Source organism: Asterias rubens, chromosome 6, assembly GCF_902459465.1.
Source record: "Asterias rubens chromosome 6, eAstRub1.3, whole genome shotgun sequence".
In the NCBI taxonomy this organism is placed as follows: domain Eukaryota; kingdom Metazoa; phylum Echinodermata; class Asteroidea; order Forcipulatida; family Asteriidae; genus Asterias; species Asterias rubens.
Window position 1 is genome coordinate 18,142,722 of NC_047067.1, and position 20,586 is coordinate 18,163,307.

Genomic DNA, 20,586 nt, shown 5'->3' on the forward strand with positions numbered 1-20,586 from the left:
CCTTCAAAAATAACTCATGGATACAAAGTCTTATAAATGCTCTTAATATAGCTTAATAGCTTTGACTCTAAAAGCCTAATTATACTACCTGCTCAAAGTCAACGCATGGCGATGTCCTCACCCCCCACCTCCCACTAATATCTGCGCCCTAATGAGGCCAAAGTAGTTTCATGAACGCAGCCCTCATTCCATTAAAAAGTAGTTTTCGCTGCAATTTACCCTGAGGAAAAAAAATGAAGAAGAAGCTAATTGCTGATGTTATCTGATGCATTTAAATTACTTAGACCTTCGGATGGAGGGCTAAGCTAGAGGCAGCTTCTAGTGTATAGTAATTTAACCAAGGACACTCATTTCAGAACAGAAGGTGTGCTCTATATTGCATGAGTAGGGGTGTCAGTTGTAAGTAGAATGTGCAAGTCTCGACTTGAATTTGAACATTTGTAGGGCACTCAAGAACATAAAGAACAATGCGTATGAAGGAAACCCCCAAAACGCAGATTTGAATATTAAATATCTATAGAATGGGAAAGGTACAAGCTTTCATACTGCACAAAGAAAATTGCCTTGCCCTTATAAGAATGAAGAATCTTGCCTCCAAAAACTGCCTTGCCCTTTCAAGAATGAACAATCTGGCCTTCAAAAACTACCTTGCAAGAATGGAGAATTTGGCCTACCAAAACTGCCTTGCCCCTACAAGAATGAAGAATCTGGCCTCCAAAAACTGCCATGCCCTTGCAAGAATGGAGAATTTGGCCTCCCAAAACTGCCTTGCCCCTACAAGAATGAAGAATCTGGCCTCAAAAAACTGCCCTGCCCCTACAAGAATGAAGAATCTGGCCTCCAAAAACCGCCTTGCCCCTACAAGAATGAAGAATCTGGCCTCCAAAAACTGCCTTGCCCCTACAAGAATGAAGAATCTGGACTAAAAAAACTGCCCTGCCCCTACAAGAATGAATAATCTGGACTCAAAAAACTGCCCTGCCTCTACAAGAATGAAGAATCTGGCCTCCAAAAACTGCCCTGCCCCTACAAGAATGAAGAATCTGGCCTCCAAAAACTGCCCTGCCCCTACAAGAATGAAGAATCTGGCCTCCCAAAACTGCCCTGCCCTTGCAAGAATGAAGAAGTAAAAAACTGCCCTGCCCCTACAAGAATGAAGAATCTGGCCTCCAAAAACTGCCTTGCCCTTACAAGAATGAAGAATTTGGCCTCCCAAAACTGCCCTGCCCCTACAAGAATGAAGAATCTGGCCTCCAAAAACTGCCTTGCCCTTGCAAGAATGAAGAATTTGGCCCCCAAAAACTGCCTTGCCCTTACAAGAATGAAGAGTTTTGGCGTCCAAAAAATGCCATGCCCTTTCAAGCCCAATGTATCAGGCCTCCAAAAATTGCCTTGCCGTAACAAGACCGAAGTACAGTAGATGCCTAATTACAATGTACAAGACTGCTATACCAGTTCTCCATTTGACTTACATATCATGTGCACCCAATTACTTGTCAAATATCAACGTTGTAACCCCTGCCCCCCCCCCAAACTTTGGCTTCTGTCCGATCCCATAATTACTGAAGAATTCTCAATGATAAACTCAAGCTGGATCGCCGCATAGTTTGGATTGTGGAGAAGTTTAAAACCCAGCCAAGGGCCCCAATAAAATAATAATTTGCTACTTCGCCTTTGTTCCTCCGTGAAGTATTAGTATTCTATGTATATATACATGTATGTAGATACATGTACAGTATGAATCTGTGCCTTTGTGTGGCATTTCATGGCCGAGCATTTTAGAGCATCAGACTCAAGTTCTGGTGGTTAAGTTATCAAGGATGTCGGTTCAAATCGTGGTCATGACATTTGTGTCCTCTGAACACTCTTCTGTAATTGATCCTCTCCATCAAGGGGTAAATAGTACCTGTGGTGGCAGCTAATATGATTATTGTGATTGATTTAGCTTAGTGTGCTACATACGTATTTCCAAGGGATAGTCCCTAGGGAGCTGAGATGGTTTAAGGAAAGAAATAAATGGTCCAGTGACCAGGGGTAATAATGTTTCAGCGCCATGAGTGTCCCCCAGCCAAGTGATGAATTGATTGCCATATTATATAATAACTTTGTTTTTTTACCCATACACCGATGTGTGTATCGAACTGCCTCTAGCTACTGGGCAATCTCGGTAGTCTAGTTGGTAAGACGCTGCTCTAGAATTGCAAGGGTCGTGGGTTCGGAAAATACTATATGTTGAAGCACCTTGAGTGACAAATAAGAGTGCTACATGTATATAAGAAGCCACTATTATAATTATTAATCGTAACCTTTGACCTTTTGACCTCGCAGAGCAACCCCAACAGAGGGTCAAGTTCATCCTGGGAGATGAATGTGATGAGGAGCACGTATCTCATGAGGTGTTTACGGAGTTGGAAGAGTTGACCGTTGGTGAGGACGGGGAGGAGCAAACATGGAAAGAGATGGCTAGGTGAGAGCAGGGTTTTCTTTTCTTCCGGGAGGTTCAATGCAAATGGTTAGAAAGATAGTTTACCTAGTAGAATATAATGATCCAAATAAACATGCCTCGAAAATCATGCATGCATACATGTAAGTCATTGTTTGATTCATATGTTTTTCTTGACTTCCAATCATCTGGCATTTTAGATGATATCAGACCTGCCAACTTTCACTGATTCTGCAGAAAGTTTCCTGAAATGTAAACCAATCTTTCCATATTCTGATTAACAAATTTAAAAATCTCCCTGGTTATGGAAATATTTTCCCTATTATGTTGAATATAACTTTAGATATCTCCCTGATTGTTTAAAAAATATTCCTGATGGTAAGAAGCAGATAATGCAGCTCTGTGGTGTGCATGTTGTCTACTATAAATTAATAAGCAATATCCATTGATAAGAAATTGTTGTTGTTGTCATCTTGAACAGATGGATTAAATACGAGGAGGATGTTGACGTTGGAGCGGATCGATGGAGTAAGCCTCACGTCGCCACGCTACCTCTACACAGTCTCTTTGAGTTGAGAAGTTGCTTGATGAACGGCACTGTGTGCTTAGACATGGAAGCTGAAGATCTGGTGCAGATTGCAGGTAATGTATGCAGACCTGCAGTCGATTTCACAAAACTTTACGCAAAAGTTTTGTGAACTCGGTGGCAGAGGTGGGAATTCTCTGAGAGGTGTTTGCAAGACCAAGGGGGAAGCCCAGGCTTGCAGCAGATTTGACTATTTTTACGCAGCTGCCTATAAGGTTCACTTGAGCAAGTTTTTTTTGTAGGTGGACTTATCCAACAAATATTGTGCAAGTGGACTTTTGCAGTTGTGTAAAGTTTTGTGAAATCAGTGGCAGGGGTGGGATTTCTCTGAGAGGTGTCTGCAAGACATAGAGGGAAACCCAGGCTCATTGTCAGAACCTTCTGAGACGATCTTTAGTATATGTTAAAGGAAATCCCCAAAACAAACAAGGTGGGTTGCAGCATGAGAAAGTTTTTGACTGCACAGAATTCAGACATTTTTATGTCTACCTGGTGAACAACCCTTTCTCCAATTACGAAGAAGTCGTACTCTATGATCTACCTCTCTAGTGCTGAGGATACAGTTCCTAGAAGCTCGTTGAAATCTATAACTCCAGGGGTAGCCAAAAGTTGAAAATGTCATCCTTTGACGACACCGCCAAAATCTTGATCCGAGGTTCAGATGTTGTCTTCAGCAATGACTCTCTCCCCTGAGTTAATATGTGATCACTCAGTACTTGACAAATGTGATGACATTGGGGTACCTGGGCAAATATAATGATTTGAGTGCGGGTGTAGTTGCAGCTGGAACGACGGAAGGACAGAACAAAACTAGGCTGAGTAATCACCTGATCATCAGGTAACTTTAAAGGGTTTGGTACTTTTTGTAAGACAAAAAACACAAAAGTCCACAGATTTACATTAAACTTACATGGTTTACAGAAAATGATTGTAGAAAGCTTCCTTTAAAATATGACTTGCTGAGGTGATCACACGACCCTGACCCTGCCGGTTTTAACCGGCCGTTTAAGAATTTGTCGCCACTCTTTTATTCCCTTATTAAAGCCTACCCCCATGTGTACATGTACACAATTCAGCCTTTGAACTCCACAAACTGTTCTGACTTTTTCCCAAGGGTCAAATACCATGCCTGTCCAAAGCACTTTGACAATATTTTGTTTACATATTTACAATTGAGCCAGACAACTTCCAATGAAATAGTTTGGCACATGTCACCTTCCATTTGTCTCAAAAGGAAACGCCGTTTGTTGGTTTGAGAAAGTATAACCGATCTGGCAAGGGTAGTTTGTGATGGTCCTGTCATGATGTTATAAGATATTTGCATGTCAGGCTGACTTTAGCTGATGATAATCATCGTCAATAATCTGAACTGGACCTCACAAAGTCGGCTTCTCCTAAATCAGGAGACTGACCGCTGTTGGAGCACACTTGTCAAAACGTTGAGAATACCCAACAAACCAACAAAACAAACACAATCATTGTATAATTTGGCATCATCACACAAACAATTGCGTGGACAGGGGGGTAGAAGGTGGCAAACTTTCTGTGACATAGGAAAACCCCTACTGCACCATATTGGAGAAAACAGTACAGAAAATGTACAGAAAATTGTAGCATCAGTGTAAGCAGGAACTAACATAATCCAAAAAATGAATGCCTGACTCTCATTCCACAACTGTTCCAATTAGTATTATCTTAAAAACACAGACTAAAAAATCCCCTTCCCTCTCTTTCTTATCCTTCACCAGATCTCGTCCTGGACAAGTTAGTCGCCTCCAACCAGCTAGAGGAGGAGAAACGTGACCAGGTGCGAGAAGCTCTTCTACGTAAGCATCATCATCAGTGGCAGAAGAAGCACAGAGAGAAGAGAGGCAGTAGCATCTTACCCATGATTCGCTCCCTGACGGACATCGGCAGGAGTCTGTCTGGATCGGCAAGCGCTGGCAGTAGCATGGAACAAGGTGGGTTATTGTCCTGATTCTTTGGATTTAAACTCCCAAAGATCTCCTTCTACCAGTATTTTCGGCCCAGTTTAGGAACTGATCGATATTGATGACTAGAGTAGGGTAGTCAAAACATTGAGACCAATTAAGAACTCACTTCGCAGCAGTAAAGTTAACAACCTGAAGTCCACTAAGCGACAGTAGTACATAGTCTGGGCCGGTTTCCTACGTGTAGCTTCCGCCAAAGCAGGACAGTTCTTTTTAGAACTGAGATTCAAAATTCCTGAAAATCCACTCTAGGCGGATAGAATAAATAGCAAGACAAGTTCACAAATGAACAGAATCTACTCATACTGAAACAAATGGGGTTTACATGTATCTGTATATAGACCAGTATCATTAATGTATTGGAGAATGGTGATAAGTTGTCTCTAATGGTTAGTTTGGGTGTACAGTGTACATATCTACTAAACAAATTCATAATATATGTCTTTTTGCAGCCGCTCAAATCTCACCACTCTTGGGTATGTAAACAGGCACTTTGTTACCACCCTTGTGTCACAGCATTATGCCAAATCATCCATACATGCAGTTTAAAATTGATTTGAAGCATTGCAATTTTCTTGGCTGCCTAACTGTAAACATCCTGATAATTAAATTCAATTTACTGCGCCAATAATATTTAACAAATAAAAGGAAGTTACTGCTGATGGGGGCTGTGTGCCTTATCATTTGTTTGCTTTTGCATTTTTGCTCTAATATAATTGGAGCATGCTGATTGTAAAAATGCCGAGTTAAAATTGAGAGAGTTTTATGGGCATGTTGTCTCCACAAAGCTTACAAGATTGTTTTTGCATCATGCAAAGTTTAAAATCTTGCTAACAACTGTGTGTGGCTTTAAAATTTATTTGCAAATGAGTTAAACAACTTCCCATGAAATAGTCCCACGCATGTCACCTTCCATTTTTCTCGAACACAAACGCCATTTGTTGGTTTGAAAAAGTATAACCGATCTGGCAAGGGTAGTTTGTGATGGTCCTGTCATGATGTTATAAGATAATTTGCATGTCAGGCTGACTTACCTGATGATAATCATCGTCAATAATCTGAACTGGACCTCACAAAGTCACATTCTCCTAAATCAGGAGACTGACCACTGTTGGAGCACACAATACTATGAGAATACCCAAGGGCTAGTTCCAGCAGCGACCATTTGTCAACCACTAGTCAATGTACCATGGTTACCTATGTGTGTAATCCATTCTGGGTATCAGGCAAAATCGACCAATGGTTGACAATTGTCAACTATAGTCCCTCGCTTGAACTTGCTACTGGATGATCTTTTAAAATTCACTAGTTGTTTAAAATTAATCAAACAATCAAACAAACACCTAAAATAATATAATAATATAATATCAAAGTCTTATATAACGCACGTATCTACCAACAAGGTACTCAAGGCACTTAGTGTATACAGAAATATAGGTTACTGAAAGTTATGAATTCTGAGACCCAATTAGTTAGCACCTGATAAGGGTTTACAAGGTGCTACGAGGCAATCAGCAGCCGGAGCCAGGAACACCCCGGGGCGAACCCCTTCTCTTAGCAATCAGTTGATCATGTAAGTTTTTGCGCAATGTTCCACACAGTTGCTGCATTCTGCTCACCATGAATGTGTGCACAACATTGAAAGTCAGTTTAACGCATGGCATCATGCTTATTCCATTAGTGATTTTGAATTTATTTCCAATCCCCAATAACCTCCCCTTTAAAAAAAACAAAAAACAAAACTTGGAAAACATTAATGCCAAAGGTGTTCTTCACCATTATTGATAACCTCATTTGCCCATCATGCACATTTTTAAGAAAAAAGAAAATGATTTCTCACGACCTTTTAAAAAAGTCGTGGACAGCTTCATTTTGGGTATGTCCTGAGACCCATTAGCCACAGTGTTAGCCAAAGACATTGTTTTTGCCATAGCCGAAGGCTGTGGTCCAAATCAGCAGCTGTGGCTACTGCTGTGGCTTGACCACCACTTAAACATGCAATAAAGCTAAACACGCCCACAGCAATACCCTTAGCAACAGCTGCAGCCGCAATTCGAGAACAGCCTTCAGGGATAAGCTAGTTCAGACTTTTTTCTGACAAGAGGTTGTATTTTTTTTTTTTTTTTTTTCAAAATTAAAAAATCCATGCTCTTGTATCTACTTTTCTAGCAATAATGTTCCCAAAAGCTCATTGGAATATATAAATCCAGGGGTGTTCAAAAGATGGACATGCCATCATTTCAATGAAGAGCCGCTAAGCACAACAATTTGCTAAACATGAAATTATTTCCTTGATAAAAACAGGATTACCAACCAAATTTTCACGTTATTTTCCGGATTTGCGAACAACGGCTGAATACCAGTAACTAGCAATATGCAACAATTGGAAATTTGGCTGGTAATCCTGTTTTTATCAAGGAAGAAATTTGACGCTAAGCAAATTTTTGTGCTTAGCAGCTCTATGAAATTGGGCCCAAAATACCGGCTAATACTCCAATCAATTGTTATGCTAAGTAAACAACAGATAAATATTAGTCACAAGCAATGTACATGGCATGAAATTTTTGCCAGTAACATGTGTAAAATAAGCAAGCTATTTTCGTGCTTATGCAAATTTTTTGCTTAAGCAGCTCTATGAAATTGGACCCTGGATCCTAGTTACTTGTCAGCAATTTCTCTCACCCCTGGGCTTTAGCTTGAAACAGGAGTGGCTTCTTTTATAATGCTCATATCCATCACTCAATGACGCTCAAGGCGCTTCAGCATTGAGTGTTTTCATGTGGGACTTCTTTTGAATTATATGACCTCATCCTTCATGTCATACAGGGATGAGATTGTTCAGACTTTTGGCTGAGTTCAGACTTTTTATGTCGGCCTGGTGAAGAAAATCAGACAATATTTTGTTCCACATATAAAGAAATCCTGCTCATTTGTCAACTTCTGTAGTGCTTTGGATACTGTTTCCAAAAGCTCCTTAAAATCTACAACCCCAGGGGTTACCAAATGGTAGAAATGGCATCATTTCAACATACCTTTGAATTTGTTTCCAAGTTTCACACTTTTTTGTTAGTAATGACTCAGCTCTGTAGCACCATGTAATGGTTGACAAGGTGCTGTGGCGCACTATGCAGTCAATCAAACCAGGAACACCGGAGCGAACCCCTTTTTTCGATAAGTGCCCTGGTTTTTTTGCGTTACACCACACACAGGACCATCTGCCTTACATCCCATCCAAAATAACTCACTTCAAGTCCATCGGTTTTCATTTAATGTTTCTGATCTGGTCTTTCCCCACTTCAGCTGCCCATATGCAAACCACGGCGGCGTCCACGCCCAACTTCTTACACCGACACAGTTCCGGCTCTGGGTCCCACCTCGCTGTAGACGGAGCAGAAGACTCCTCCTCAGGAGGAGGGAACGGCGGCAGAAAGGAAAGCTCCGCCTCGGCAAATAACCTCCCTAAAGTGGCCAGCGCCACTAGCATGAAGGTGAGTATCTCTAGCCATTAAAGACACTGGACACTATTGGTAATTGTCATAGACCAGTCTTCTCACTTGGTGTATCTCAAGATATGCACAAAATAACAAACCTGTGATAATTTGACTCAATTGGTCGTTGAAGTTGCGAGATAATTATCTTACTCAAATCCTTTGTTTTGCGGTTTTAAAATTTGATAACAACAAGGTAAAAAAATGTCCCATGAAATAGTTTTGGGCCTTTCCTCTTCCATTTGTCTCAAAAACAAACGCCATACATCTAGTTCAAAGTTGGTTTGAGAAAGTATAACCGATCTGGCAAGGGTAGTTTGTGATGGTCCTGTCATGATGTTATAAGATATTTGCATGTCAGGCTGACTTTAGCTGATGATAATCATCGTCAATAATCTGAACCGGACCTCACAAAGTCACATTCTCCTAAATCAGGAGACTGACCACTCTTAGAGCACACAAAGGTAAGGGCTATTTCGAGCAGTGACAGGCCCTTTCTACTTCGTTTTTTAAAAGCACAACGGCACCAAGGCATTTTCTTTCTCCTTGGTAAAGGGCACCCTTTGAGGAAATTGTCAATTTCTACTGTAGTATAGCAAGGACACCAAAACAATTACCAGGGGCATGGAGGCAATCACCTTTGTTGCCTCTGTGGAGTATCGGGCCAGGTGTCGATTTCACAAAGGGTTAGGACTAGTCCTAACTTAGGACGAGTCCTAGGAGATATACAAACTGCATGGATAGTCCTAAGTTAGGACGAGTAACTGGTCCTAACTCGAGATAAGACTAGTCCTACATGTAACTCTTTGTGAAACCCACCCCTGCAGTGACTATTTATCAACCAGTAGTCAATGTTCCATGGTGACTACATGTAGCATTAAGGTGTATATAAACTCTAGCCGTAAGAGAAATCATTTTACCTTGTTCCTGTTGGTTTTCTGTAAAATTTTCCCATGCCTTGGTATTATTTTTTGAGCTTCTTGAGTTTTCATTCTCCTTTGAAAGTTTCATTGCCACAATAAAATCCTGACATGACAAAGGAAAGACAACAAAGGTTCTTATAACTACCGTTGTTGTCTTTTCTTTGTCGAGTACTCAGATTTGACGTTGTCGAGTGATCAAATTGAGTAGACACTCACCGGCTGTGAGCCACGGCTGAAAATCTGCCTTGGTATGCTGGAATCTCAAATTTGCCTCCCGCTGAGCAGAGTGAAATGACAAATAATGGTGGCAGCCTTTCCATTAAGGACTGGAACTGGTGTTTACAAAATAACCCATGGAAAGGGATTTAACAAGGCATAGATTTTTGTGGTAAGCACTTAAACTGTGGTCCCAACATCGTTTAAATATTATGTTTGTTTTGTTGTCAGGCGAGACACAGCTTCATGCGTAAGATCCCACCCGGTGCTGAAGCCTCCAACGTCCTCGTCGGTGAGGTGGACTTCCTGAGTCGCCCGATCATCGCGTTCGTCCGCCTACTCCAGTCCGTCCCTCTAGGGGATTTGACAGAGGTGCCCATCCCTACCCGGTTTCTCTTCATCATGCTCGGCCCCCATACCGAAGAGGAGACCAAGTACCATGAGATTGGCCGCTGCATCGCCACGCTCATGTCTGATCAGGTCTTCCATGGGGTCGCTTATAAGGCCAAGACAGTGGAGGATCTCTTGGCTGGGATTGATGAGTTTATGGACCAGGTGACCGTCTTACCGCCAGGTATGTAAGGATGTATCCGAATTAGCGGCTTTGGCTACGACTATTGAGCACTGTAAAGGCACTGCACACGTTTGGTATTTGTCAAAAAACACTTGGTGTGTCCCAACATAATATAACAAATCGGTGAACATTTTGACTCAATTTTGTCAAGGAAATTGCAAGAGAAAAAAACACCCTTGTTGCACAAATTAATTTGTGTGCTTTCAGATGCATAATAGCAGGCTTCAGGCATAAAGTCTTTTATTATTTGAGTGAGAAATTTCTTGTACCTATTTCTCAAAAACTACGTCACTTCAGAGGGAACAGTTTCTCACAATGTTTTATACTACCAACAACTCTCCATTGCTCATTACCAAGTAGGTTTTTATGCTAACAGTTTGTTTAAGTAATTACAATAGTGTCCAGTGCCTTAAAGCATTGAACACATACTTTCCCGACTCCTGTGATCAAAAATCCACAAATCTGGAGCCAAAGCTGTGGTTTCGCAAAGGCCCCACAAAACAATTCTTTGTGGCTATAGACAACTTCAGCACCCATCATTTTCCATTTGTCTTAATACCAAACGCCTTACAAGTTCAAAGTTGGTTACCGAAGTACAGTATAACCGTTCCGGCAAGGGTATTTTGTGATGGTCCTGTCATGATGTTATAAGATAATTTGCATGTCAGGCTGACTTACCTGATGATAATCATCGTCAATAATCTGAACTGGACCTCACATAATCACAATCTCCTAAATCAGTAGACTGACCACTGCTAGAGCACAATGAGAATACTCAATTGTTTTGTTTTTTTGTTTCAGATCCGCCAACTATATAAAAAATTTTAACCAAGTTGCCCATTAGAATCTGTTCAAAACCTATATTCTAGCAGCAGTTTCCGCTCCAAATTTAACATCCATTAAAAGTGTATTTGTCATTGTCAGAGATTTACACATGGTGCTACCGAAAACCTCACCTAATTATACTCCCACCATGCAAGGTTTCAAATCCTACATGCTTTCAATATATTCAATGAAGTTAACAATAAATTGGTCTGATTTAGGTGTGTGGGATCCTGACATACGTATTGAGCCACCGAAGGTAGCGCCCCCAGCGACGAATCGGCTTGGCGGTCATCAGCCAAGCAATGGACACATAGAAGGTTGCGATGACGACAACAAACATGAGGGGTTGGATTTCACTGGAAGGTAAGGCTCAAGCTCAATGAAGCTGTGTTTGTTCAGATGATCTACCATCAAGGGAACATGGCAAACTCCCACATCAGGCAAAGACCAAGCTGGCAAATGCCAATCTCTCCCAAACAAAGATTGGTTTAGCGTCTATGATTATGAATTGCACAAATCAAGAAATTCCATCATATCCATTTGAATTTTTCTCGAAGTTGAGGTAGCAAGAAGTTTAGAACCCGACCCAAATCTCTGATTCTTATTTCAACTCGGCCCCTCAGGAAAGGTAGTCCTTGTTCAGAGTTGATTGATCAGGGTTTTGCCCTTCACTTATTTGAGCAAACGCCATACATGGTGTTCAAAGTTGGTTTGAGAAAGTGTAACCGATCTGGCAAGGGTAGTTTGGGATGGTCTTGTTGTGATGTAAACAACTTCCAGTGAAAATGTCCCTCGCATGTCACCCTCCATTTGTCTCAAAAGCTAATGCCATACATGTACATCAAGTTCAAAGTTGGTTTGAGAAAGTACAACCCGCAAGATGGTCCTGTCATGATGTTATAAGATATTTGCATGTCAGGCTGACTTACCTGATGATAATCATCGTCAATAATCTGAACTGGACCTCACATAATCCCAATCTCCTATATAAGGAGACTGTACAATGTTAAAGCACACTTGTCAATTCATTCAATTCACTTTATTATCCCCGAAGGGAAATTAATGAATTCTGATGCCTTGTTTGACACAGACCCTTCGGAGGGCTGATAGCCGATGTGAAACGTCGACTTCCTCACTACTGCAGCGACTTCAAGGATGCCCTTCATCTACAGTGTGTGGCTTCAGTCTTCTTTATGTATTTTGCCTGCATCACTCCGGTCATTACGTTTGGTGGACTGCTTGGGGAGGCCACGGACAGTCTCATGGTATATGTGTTTTAATGCTATAGACGAAGTCCACATAACGTAGGGATTTGAAAAAACTATTTGGACTCACACACGTCCACATAGTGTGGGCCTGAGAACAAAAGAGGTCCACATAATGAAGGGACTTGGAACTCTACATATGTGGACTAACTTGTGTCCAAACAGTGTGGACCTACTTCCACACAGTGTGGACCTGAGAACAAAGAGGTCCACATAATGTAGGGACTTGGAACTCTATGTGGACTTACTTATGTCCAAACAGTGTGAACCTACTTCCACACAGTGTGGACCTGAGAACAAAGAGGTCAACATAATGAAGGGACTTGGAACACTATGTGGACTTACTTATGTCCAAACAGTGTGGACCTACTTCCACACAGTGTGGACCTGAGAACAAAAGAGGTCCACATAATGAAGAGACTTGGAACTCTATGTGGACTTATGTCCACACAGTGTGGACCTACTTCCACACAATGTGGACCTGAGAACAAAAGAGGTCCACATAAAGTAGGGACTTGGAACTCTATGTGGACTTATGTCCACACAGTACGGACCTACTTCCACACAGTGTGGACCTGAGTCCACACAGTTTGGACCTGAGAACAAAAGAGGTAGTGACTTCAAACACTATGTGGAATTACACATGTCTACATAGTATTTTTACAGTGTTGAAGAATGACATTTTCTTTTTGTGTACAGAACAGAGGAATGTCTATAGGGTGACTGCAACACAGAGCTGTGTGTGGCTAGGTAGATGTACATGTATACACAATCAAACTGAAGACATAGTTAAACAAAAGAGGACAATATGTTCCCTTGTTGGAGAGTGTGTACAAAATCAATGGGAGCTGTTGCTTAAAAGATTGCATATACTTTGGTGCACAAGGCCATCGCTAGCGACCACCAAAAACACGTCAACTAGGACTTTGATAAATGGTCATACATGTACATGTAACTTAAAAACTACCACACCCATTTTATGTATACTGCCCTCTTTCGGTTGGTTAGAGCGATTGTTGAGCTTTTGTTTGATGTGATGTTCAACACGGGGCGCTATTGAGTATTTTGAGAAAACACGGTTGAATTTTTTTTATTTTTTTTTATTTTATTTATCAATCTGTGCACCAAAGGGTTAAGTTTATTTAGGAGGCATTCTTGGTTTCCTGACCAGAAATGTATAAAATAATAATACAAACTTGATTTGGTTTTGTTGACAGGCAACGCTGGAAGGTCTCCTAGCATCGGCCATTTGTGGTGTGTGCTTCTCGTTGTTCTCTGGTCAGCCACTAACCATCTTGGGAAGCACTGGACCCATTCTAGTCTACGAGAAGATCTTAGTTGGCTTCTGCAAGTAAGTGTGGAATTTGAAACTCTTCACTTGGCCCAATTTCATCCAGGCAAATCCTGCTTAGCAGGAACAGGTTACCAGCCAACATTCCATACAGTTTATACTGTTGACACCGATGCCCCACTCATTTCTTGCGCAGCAAAGAAATTTAAATGACTTTCAAACAATTGACTTGAGTGGGACTCTAACCAACGACCTCCGGATTAACGTGCTGGCGCTCTACCCACTGAGCTATCTAGCCCTATGTCGGCAGCCTCCCTATTAATATCCTTGTACAGGGGTGCCAGTCCAAAGCCATAAAATCTGTTAATTGCCGTCGAGCCAGGAATCACACTCGGTCTTCCATTTTTCAAAGGGGTCACTTTGGTCTTAACTAAGAAAGTGATAGCTTTATACAAACTTTCTTTAATCTCCCCCCCCCCCCCCAACACAGGTGGTTCACTTAAAAAAAAGCACTGGACACTATTGGTAATTGTCAAAGACCAGTATTCTCACTTGGTGTATCCCAACATATGCATAAAATGAAAATCTGTGAAAATTTGAACTCAATTGGTCGGTCGTCGAAGTTGCAGGGGAATAATGAAAGAAAAATAGCACTTGTTGCACAAATTGGTGTGCTCTCAGATGCCAAGGCTTTAGGCCTGATGTCTTTTAATATTTGAGTGAGAAATTACTTCTTACCCAAAAACTACTTTACTTCAGAGGGAGCCTTTTCTCACAATGTTTTAAACTATCAACAGCTCTCCATTGTTCGATACCAAGTAAGTTTGTATGCTAACAATTGTTTTGAGTAATTACCAAGTGTCCTGTGCCTTCTAACCTGATCAATGTGGGTTGCAATATTGAACTGAAATTCTCTCCATAAGGTTTATCGCGAATAGCAAAATATCAAGAGAGGGCACTGTTGAACCCACACAAAGATATAGGTCATGCGTGTGTGGATGCTACCGCGGTAGCAATTGCCCCATCTGCCTACCCATAATGCATTGCGGTTCTAAATCGCTATAAACCTTATTCGTCACTAAATCTTCCTTTTTTTATATTTTTATATCACCCAGTGCCAATGATCTAGACTATTTGTCGTTCCGCTTCTGGATTGGGCTGTGGACTGCGTTGATGTGCATCGTTCTGGTCGCAACAGACGCCAGCGCGATGGTCAAATACTTCACTCGCTTCACGGAGGAGAGTTTCTCCAGTCTTATCTCTTTCATCTTCATCTACGAGGCCATCCATAAACTCGTGCAAATTTACGAACATAACCCCATCGAAAGGTAAGAAGAATAACAACAATGGAGCCATACTAATAATATCAATAATAACTGTTGATTTTTATGTAGTGCTTTATCACAGCCCGCATCTGACAGTGTACTGCTTCTGGCCATTGGGCCATACATTTAATTCCTTAAACCACCTCAGCTCCCTGGGGAGTACACAGCCGGTGCTGCGAGTTACCGCGCTCCAAGCTAATCATTCACATAAACCATCTCTGCCCTCACAGGTACCTCAAAAAAAAAAATGTACCTCACATTTTACCCCTGGGTAGAGAAAAGCTTATGGTTAAGTGTCTTGCTCAAAGACACAAGTGTCATGACCGGGATTCGAACCCACATCGCGATGACTTAACCACCAGAACTTGAGTCTGATGCTCTAAACTGCTCGGACACGACACGCCATGTAGGCCTCAACGATCCACACAAATATGCCACGAAATTGCATGGTTTTCCTTTTACTTTGTGGACTTAACATGGTCGGCCATTTTGTGGAGTCAAAATTTGACTCCATAAATTGGTGTTTCGTGTTAGTTCACGAAGTGTAAGGAAAACCATGCAATTTGGAGGCATATTTGTGTGGAGCGTAATATTCTACTTTTAAAATGTCGTTTTAACCATTGCATTTTACAACAAATGGTTTCAATCACTTTTCATAGACCAACTCGTCCGATCCAAGGCAACGTGTCCCTTTAATGATCAACTGTGAAGTATGGTTCACCCGCGTTAATGGATGGGTCACTCATCGTTTCGATTTTTAATGTGAATTCGGCTTTGATCAAACTTATGTTTTTGTACACGCTTCCCTCGCTCCCTATTATTTACAGGTGGTCCAATCACAACAGGACCTATGAGTGCGAATGTCTCATTGGGGATACCTCCCAGGATTGGCTAGAGGAAAAGGTCGCGGACTGCGAGGAAATGAACGGCACGGCTGTCGGGAACTTCTGCGGTGAACATGTCCCCTCTAGTGACGTGTTTCTCATGTCGGTGGTCTTAATGCTTGGCACGTTCACAATCGCGTTCAGTCTGAAGAAGTCTAAGAATACGCCATACTTCCCTACAATTGTAAGTTGAATTCGGTTGGTGTTCTTTTCAAAATAGCGCTGGGTCTGTGTAAAAATGTCCTTGAATCGCATTTGATGTCAATGTCAGATATTGTGTCTTATGTAATAGCCTTCCACACTAATGCTAAAAATAGAAGCTAAGTACCCGGATCTCAGACAAGAGTGTCCTATTTCTCTATTGTGCGCTTACTATACGTCCAAATTTAAAGTTAACCTGTGACTCGCGGTAGTTTAAGCAAAAGTGACGGCAGCAGAGGGATCACCTTAAAGGCACTTAACACGTTTGGTAATTGTCAAAGACCAGTCTTCTCACTTGGTGTATCCCAACATGTGCATAAAATAACACTCTTGTTGGATGAATTTTGTGATTTCAGATAGAAATAAAAGACTTCTGGCTAGAAGTCTTTGATTACTTTAGTGAGAAATTACCTCTATCTCAAAATCTAAGTTGCTTCAGAGGGAGTCGTTTCCCACAATGTTTTATACTATCAACAGCTCTCCAATGCTCGTTACCAAGTCGGTTTTTAAGTTAATTTGTTTTTAGTAATTACCAAACGTGTACCTTCCCTTTAAGGGGATGCAACTTTTTATTTTGAATATTAAGTAATAAACCACAGGTTATACTGACTGGTAATTGTTTTAAATATCTTGATTGCATGCTGTCTTTGCACAGGTGCGTACCACACTGAGTGACTTCTCTGTGTTTATGGCGGTCTTAATCATGATTGGTGTGGACTTCCTGTTTGGTGTCAACACCCCTAAGTTGCAGGTTCCAAGCACATTCAAGGTGAGAACAGTTCCCTGTTAAAGGAACACGTTGCCTTGGATCGGTCGAGTTGGTCTTTGAAAAGCGTTTGTAACCGTTTGTTATAAAATGCATATTGTTAGAAAGATGTTGTAAAAATAGCATTCAATGATCCACACAAACATGCCTCGAAATTGTACGGTTTTCCTTTTACCTCGTCGACTAGCATGGTCGGCCATTTATGGGAGTCAAAATTCGCAGAGTAAAAGGAAAACCACGCAACTTTGAGGCAAATTTGTGTGGACCATTGTGTTCTACTGTTACATCATCTTCTACCCATATGCATTTTATAACAAACGGTTTCAAACGCTTTTTATACATGTATATCAACATGTCTGATCCAAGGCAACGTGTTCCTTTAATGTTCTGTGTGAAATGGGTTATTGGTACCCTGTTTACACTACTAGATCAAGAAAGGCGGATCAGACCTTGATCTGATCTGGCAATGTGGATTAACAGCTAGTGTACATACGACAAAGCAGGATCGAGAGGAACGGCCGAGACAGTTGTCCAACATCACGCGATAAGCGCGACGCGCACAGCATTCCTGTATAAGGAGTTGTTTACCCAAGGGCTTTACCATTTCATAGCTTGAGGGGTGTTGTGTTGAAAGAAATCATTGAACAATTATAATTTTTGCATTTATTTTACTTTTTGATTAAAAACTGTTGCTGTTTTTGACCAAAAAGTTATTTATGAAAGGGAATCAAAGTGTGTTGAAACGGTTTTCAACTAGTGGTTTAAACCCACTGAGGCCTGGTTCTTGATATATTACCTCGACTTCGTCTCGGAAAAATTATCAAGAACCAGGCCTCGTTGGGTTTAAACCACTAGTTGAAAACATCTCTACCACACGTTGATGCTCTTATTTCATTGTGTGTTGAGAATGTTGATTATTGATTGTTGATAGCTAATCATTGATTGTTTATTGATGATCTGTTGATTGGGGCTACAAGACATAACCCTTTACTGATTTGGTTTGATTCCACAGCCTACTTCAGATGCCCGTAGTGGTTGGTTAATTCCTCCGTTCGGCAGGAATCCGTGGTGGACAGCCTTAGCGGCGTTCCTCCCAGCTCTTCTTGCTCTCATCCTGATCTTCATGGATCAACAGATCACTGCCGTCATCGTCAACAGGAAGGAAAATAAACTCAAGGTTGGTCCTCTGCCTCCACGCCCCCATATGCATAAAATAACAAACCTGTGAAAACTTGAGCTCAATTGGTCATCGAAGTTGCGAGATAATAATGAAAGAAAAAAACACCCTTGTCACACAAAGTTGTGTGCTTTCATATGCTTGATTTCGAGACCTCAATTCTAAATCTGAGGTCTTGAAATCAAATTCGTGGAAAACTACTTCTTTCTCGAAAACTACATTACTTTAAAGGGAGCCATTTCTCACAATGTTATATACTATCAACCTCTCCCCATTACTCATTACCAAGAAAGGCTTTAGGCTAATATTTTGAGGAGGTACCAATAGTGTCCACTGCCTTTAATGTGTCTTGTTGATTTTAGACAATTTTCTCATTGTATTTTGTACATATTTTGTTATCTTAATAGAAAGGAGTAGGGTACCATCTAGACCTGCTGGTTGTGGGTATCTTACTTGGTCTGTGCTCCGTACTGGGCCTTCCATGGTTTGTGGCAGCTACTGTCTTGTCTATCAATCACGTCAACAGCTTGAATGTAGAGTCTGAATGTAAGGCGCCCGGTGAACGACCCAAGCTGATTGGCTGCAGGTAAGTTACTCTGACCAATCAGTTTGTTCAATTCTGTGTTTTGAGCCTCTTTGAGAATGGGCGGCTGAAGCTGATTGGCTGCAGGTAAGTTTCTCTGACCAATCAGTTTGTTCAATTCTGTGTTTTGAGCCTCTTTGAGAATGGGGGGCTGAAGCTGATTGGCTGTAAGTCAGTCGCTCAATTCTATGTTTTGAGGCTCTTTGAGAATGAGCAGCTGAAGCTGATTGGCTGTAAGTCGGCCGCTCTGACCAATCAGTTTGTTCAGTTCTGTGTTTTGAGGCTCTTTGAGAATGAGCAGCTGAAGCTGATTGGCTGTAAGTCGGCCGCTCTGACCAATCAGTTTGTTCAATTCTGTGTTTTGAGGCTCTTTGAGAATGAGTAACTGAAGCTGATTGGCTGTAAGTAAGTTGCTCTGACCAATCGGTGATCTTGATGGTTAAATGTTTGTTTTTTCTTGTTCTTTTGTTTGTAGGGAGCAGAGAGTGACATCATTGATTGTCTTTGTTCTGATTGGTCTCGCTACTCTTATGACTCCAGTACTTTCTGTAAGTCAAAGGTCAAATATTTGTAAAAATCTATTCAAGTGTCAAATATTTGTGAAAATCTATTAAAAATAAAGCAAATTTAATTTTTTGTGGGTCGAACAAAGACAAATTCACTACAACGAAACTCGAACCTGCGACATGCAGACGTCAGTGCTCTACATGTGTACCAACTCAATGTTGGCGGTCTCCCTATTTGCTAAATATCTTTGATCGGGGGTGCCAGTCAGAGGCCATACAACCTGTAACTGCCGAAACTGGAATGTAAAATTTGGGTGTAATCTCTGGATATACTACAGTTTTAGGTTGTACAGCTTCTGACTAGCAACCCTGATCAAAGATCAGACACTAGTAAAGATTATACACATTAACTGGCAATGAAATAACTAGTGTACGTCTATCACATCACGTTTTATCACACACTTCAATCTTAAATGTGAAATAAGAAAAGAATCTTGGAAAAGAAAGGAATGCGTTTCGTTTCCACGGATTCAGTTTTTTAGTTGCTGTTCACGGTTTATGTTGAAGAACCAGTCAAAAATTAAAAGACTAGTTCTCGCAAAGCATGCGTGCCCAATCACTAGACTATATTAGGTCACCGCACGTGACCGTGTTTCAGCCAACCAGAATACAGAACAAGCAACCTTTTGCTAGTTCCCTATTCGTATTCTGGTAAAACTATGATGACATGTGATGAATGTATCTATTCAGTACACAGTTAGTTCTGACACAGTTAAGCCACCGTACACAACTTGTGCAGTTCAGAGACATCAAATAGGTAGTCAACTTGTCGGGAAGGGTTATTTGCTTTGGGACGCTTTCTTTAAGATAAACTCAGTATCACTTCAAGAAACTATGCACTGACGCTTCTTTATTCTCTTTGCAGCTTATTCCAATGCCAGTGTTATACGGCGTGTTTCTCTTCATGGGTATTTCGTCCTTAGCTGGTGTACAGGTAAAGATGGCTTCTTATTCTCAGTGAAGCTCAGTGTTCACTGACTTTGCCTATCCTTACCCTTTAAGGCGATAGGGCCCTTCCCATTGACGTCACATTTCCTTAGAATTATAGGAGGTCTGGCATTTTGGATTTTTATTTACATGTATCAAAAAGAGGGATTATCCTAAAAAAAACTCTGTTCTTATTTCAGCATAGTAAATGTCAATCTGTTTACTTGTACATGTATCTTTATTGTTTTATGATCATATTTTGTGGATCTTATTTTTGGACCTTTTAATTATTTAGTTTTTTGTGGAGCATTTTTAATAGATTTGGCGCTATATAAATGTTTTTTATTATTATTATTCTTTGTAAAAAAACAAACCCTGGTTTCAATAAGACAATTCACCTTATTTTTCTCCTGCTTGTTTATTTGTTTGGCGTACAGTTTTGTTTGTTTTTAAAGCCTTCAATGACCAGACGCCATTTCATAACCCATCTCGCCCTAATCTTTTCTTTTCGCGAGACCCATTTTTGCTTTCCATTCCTAGGACTCATAGCAAATC

The 20,586-nt window shown here is 41.0% G+C and overlaps 1 protein-coding gene across 2 annotated transcripts in view; it reads left to right on the forward strand.

The window, feature by feature from the left end:
* Positions 1 to 20,586, forward strand: part of LOC117291832 (sodium bicarbonate cotransporter 3-like) — a 52,021-nt gene that overhangs the window by 25,804 nt on the left and 5,631 nt on the right. Inside the window, exons 4-19 of one of the 2 annotated variants that reach the window (XM_033773763.1) lie at positions 2,329 to 2,467; positions 2,925 to 3,085; positions 4,778 to 4,990; positions 5,473 to 5,496; positions 8,321 to 8,508; positions 9,879 to 10,221; positions 11,265 to 11,409; positions 12,137 to 12,311; positions 13,529 to 13,662; positions 14,718 to 14,930; positions 15,755 to 15,995; positions 16,668 to 16,781; positions 17,791 to 17,955; positions 18,363 to 18,541; positions 19,014 to 19,086; positions 19,970 to 20,038. In XM_033773763.1, coding sequence (XP_033629654.1) covers positions 2,329 to 2,467; positions 2,925 to 3,085; positions 4,778 to 4,990; positions 5,473 to 5,496; positions 8,321 to 8,508; positions 9,879 to 10,221; positions 11,265 to 11,409; positions 12,137 to 12,311; positions 13,529 to 13,662; positions 14,718 to 14,930; positions 15,755 to 15,995; positions 16,668 to 16,781; positions 17,791 to 17,955; positions 18,363 to 18,541; positions 19,014 to 19,086; positions 19,970 to 20,038 — 2,576 coding nt within the window. The remainder of the gene's footprint in view (positions 1 to 2,328; positions 2,468 to 2,924; positions 3,086 to 4,777; positions 4,991 to 5,472; positions 5,497 to 8,320; positions 8,509 to 9,878; positions 10,222 to 11,264; positions 11,410 to 12,136; positions 12,312 to 13,528; positions 13,663 to 14,717; positions 14,931 to 15,754; positions 15,996 to 16,667; positions 16,782 to 17,790; positions 17,956 to 18,362; positions 18,542 to 19,013; positions 19,087 to 19,969; positions 20,039 to 20,586) is intronic. The other variant, XM_033773764.1, reaches the window with a different exon arrangement.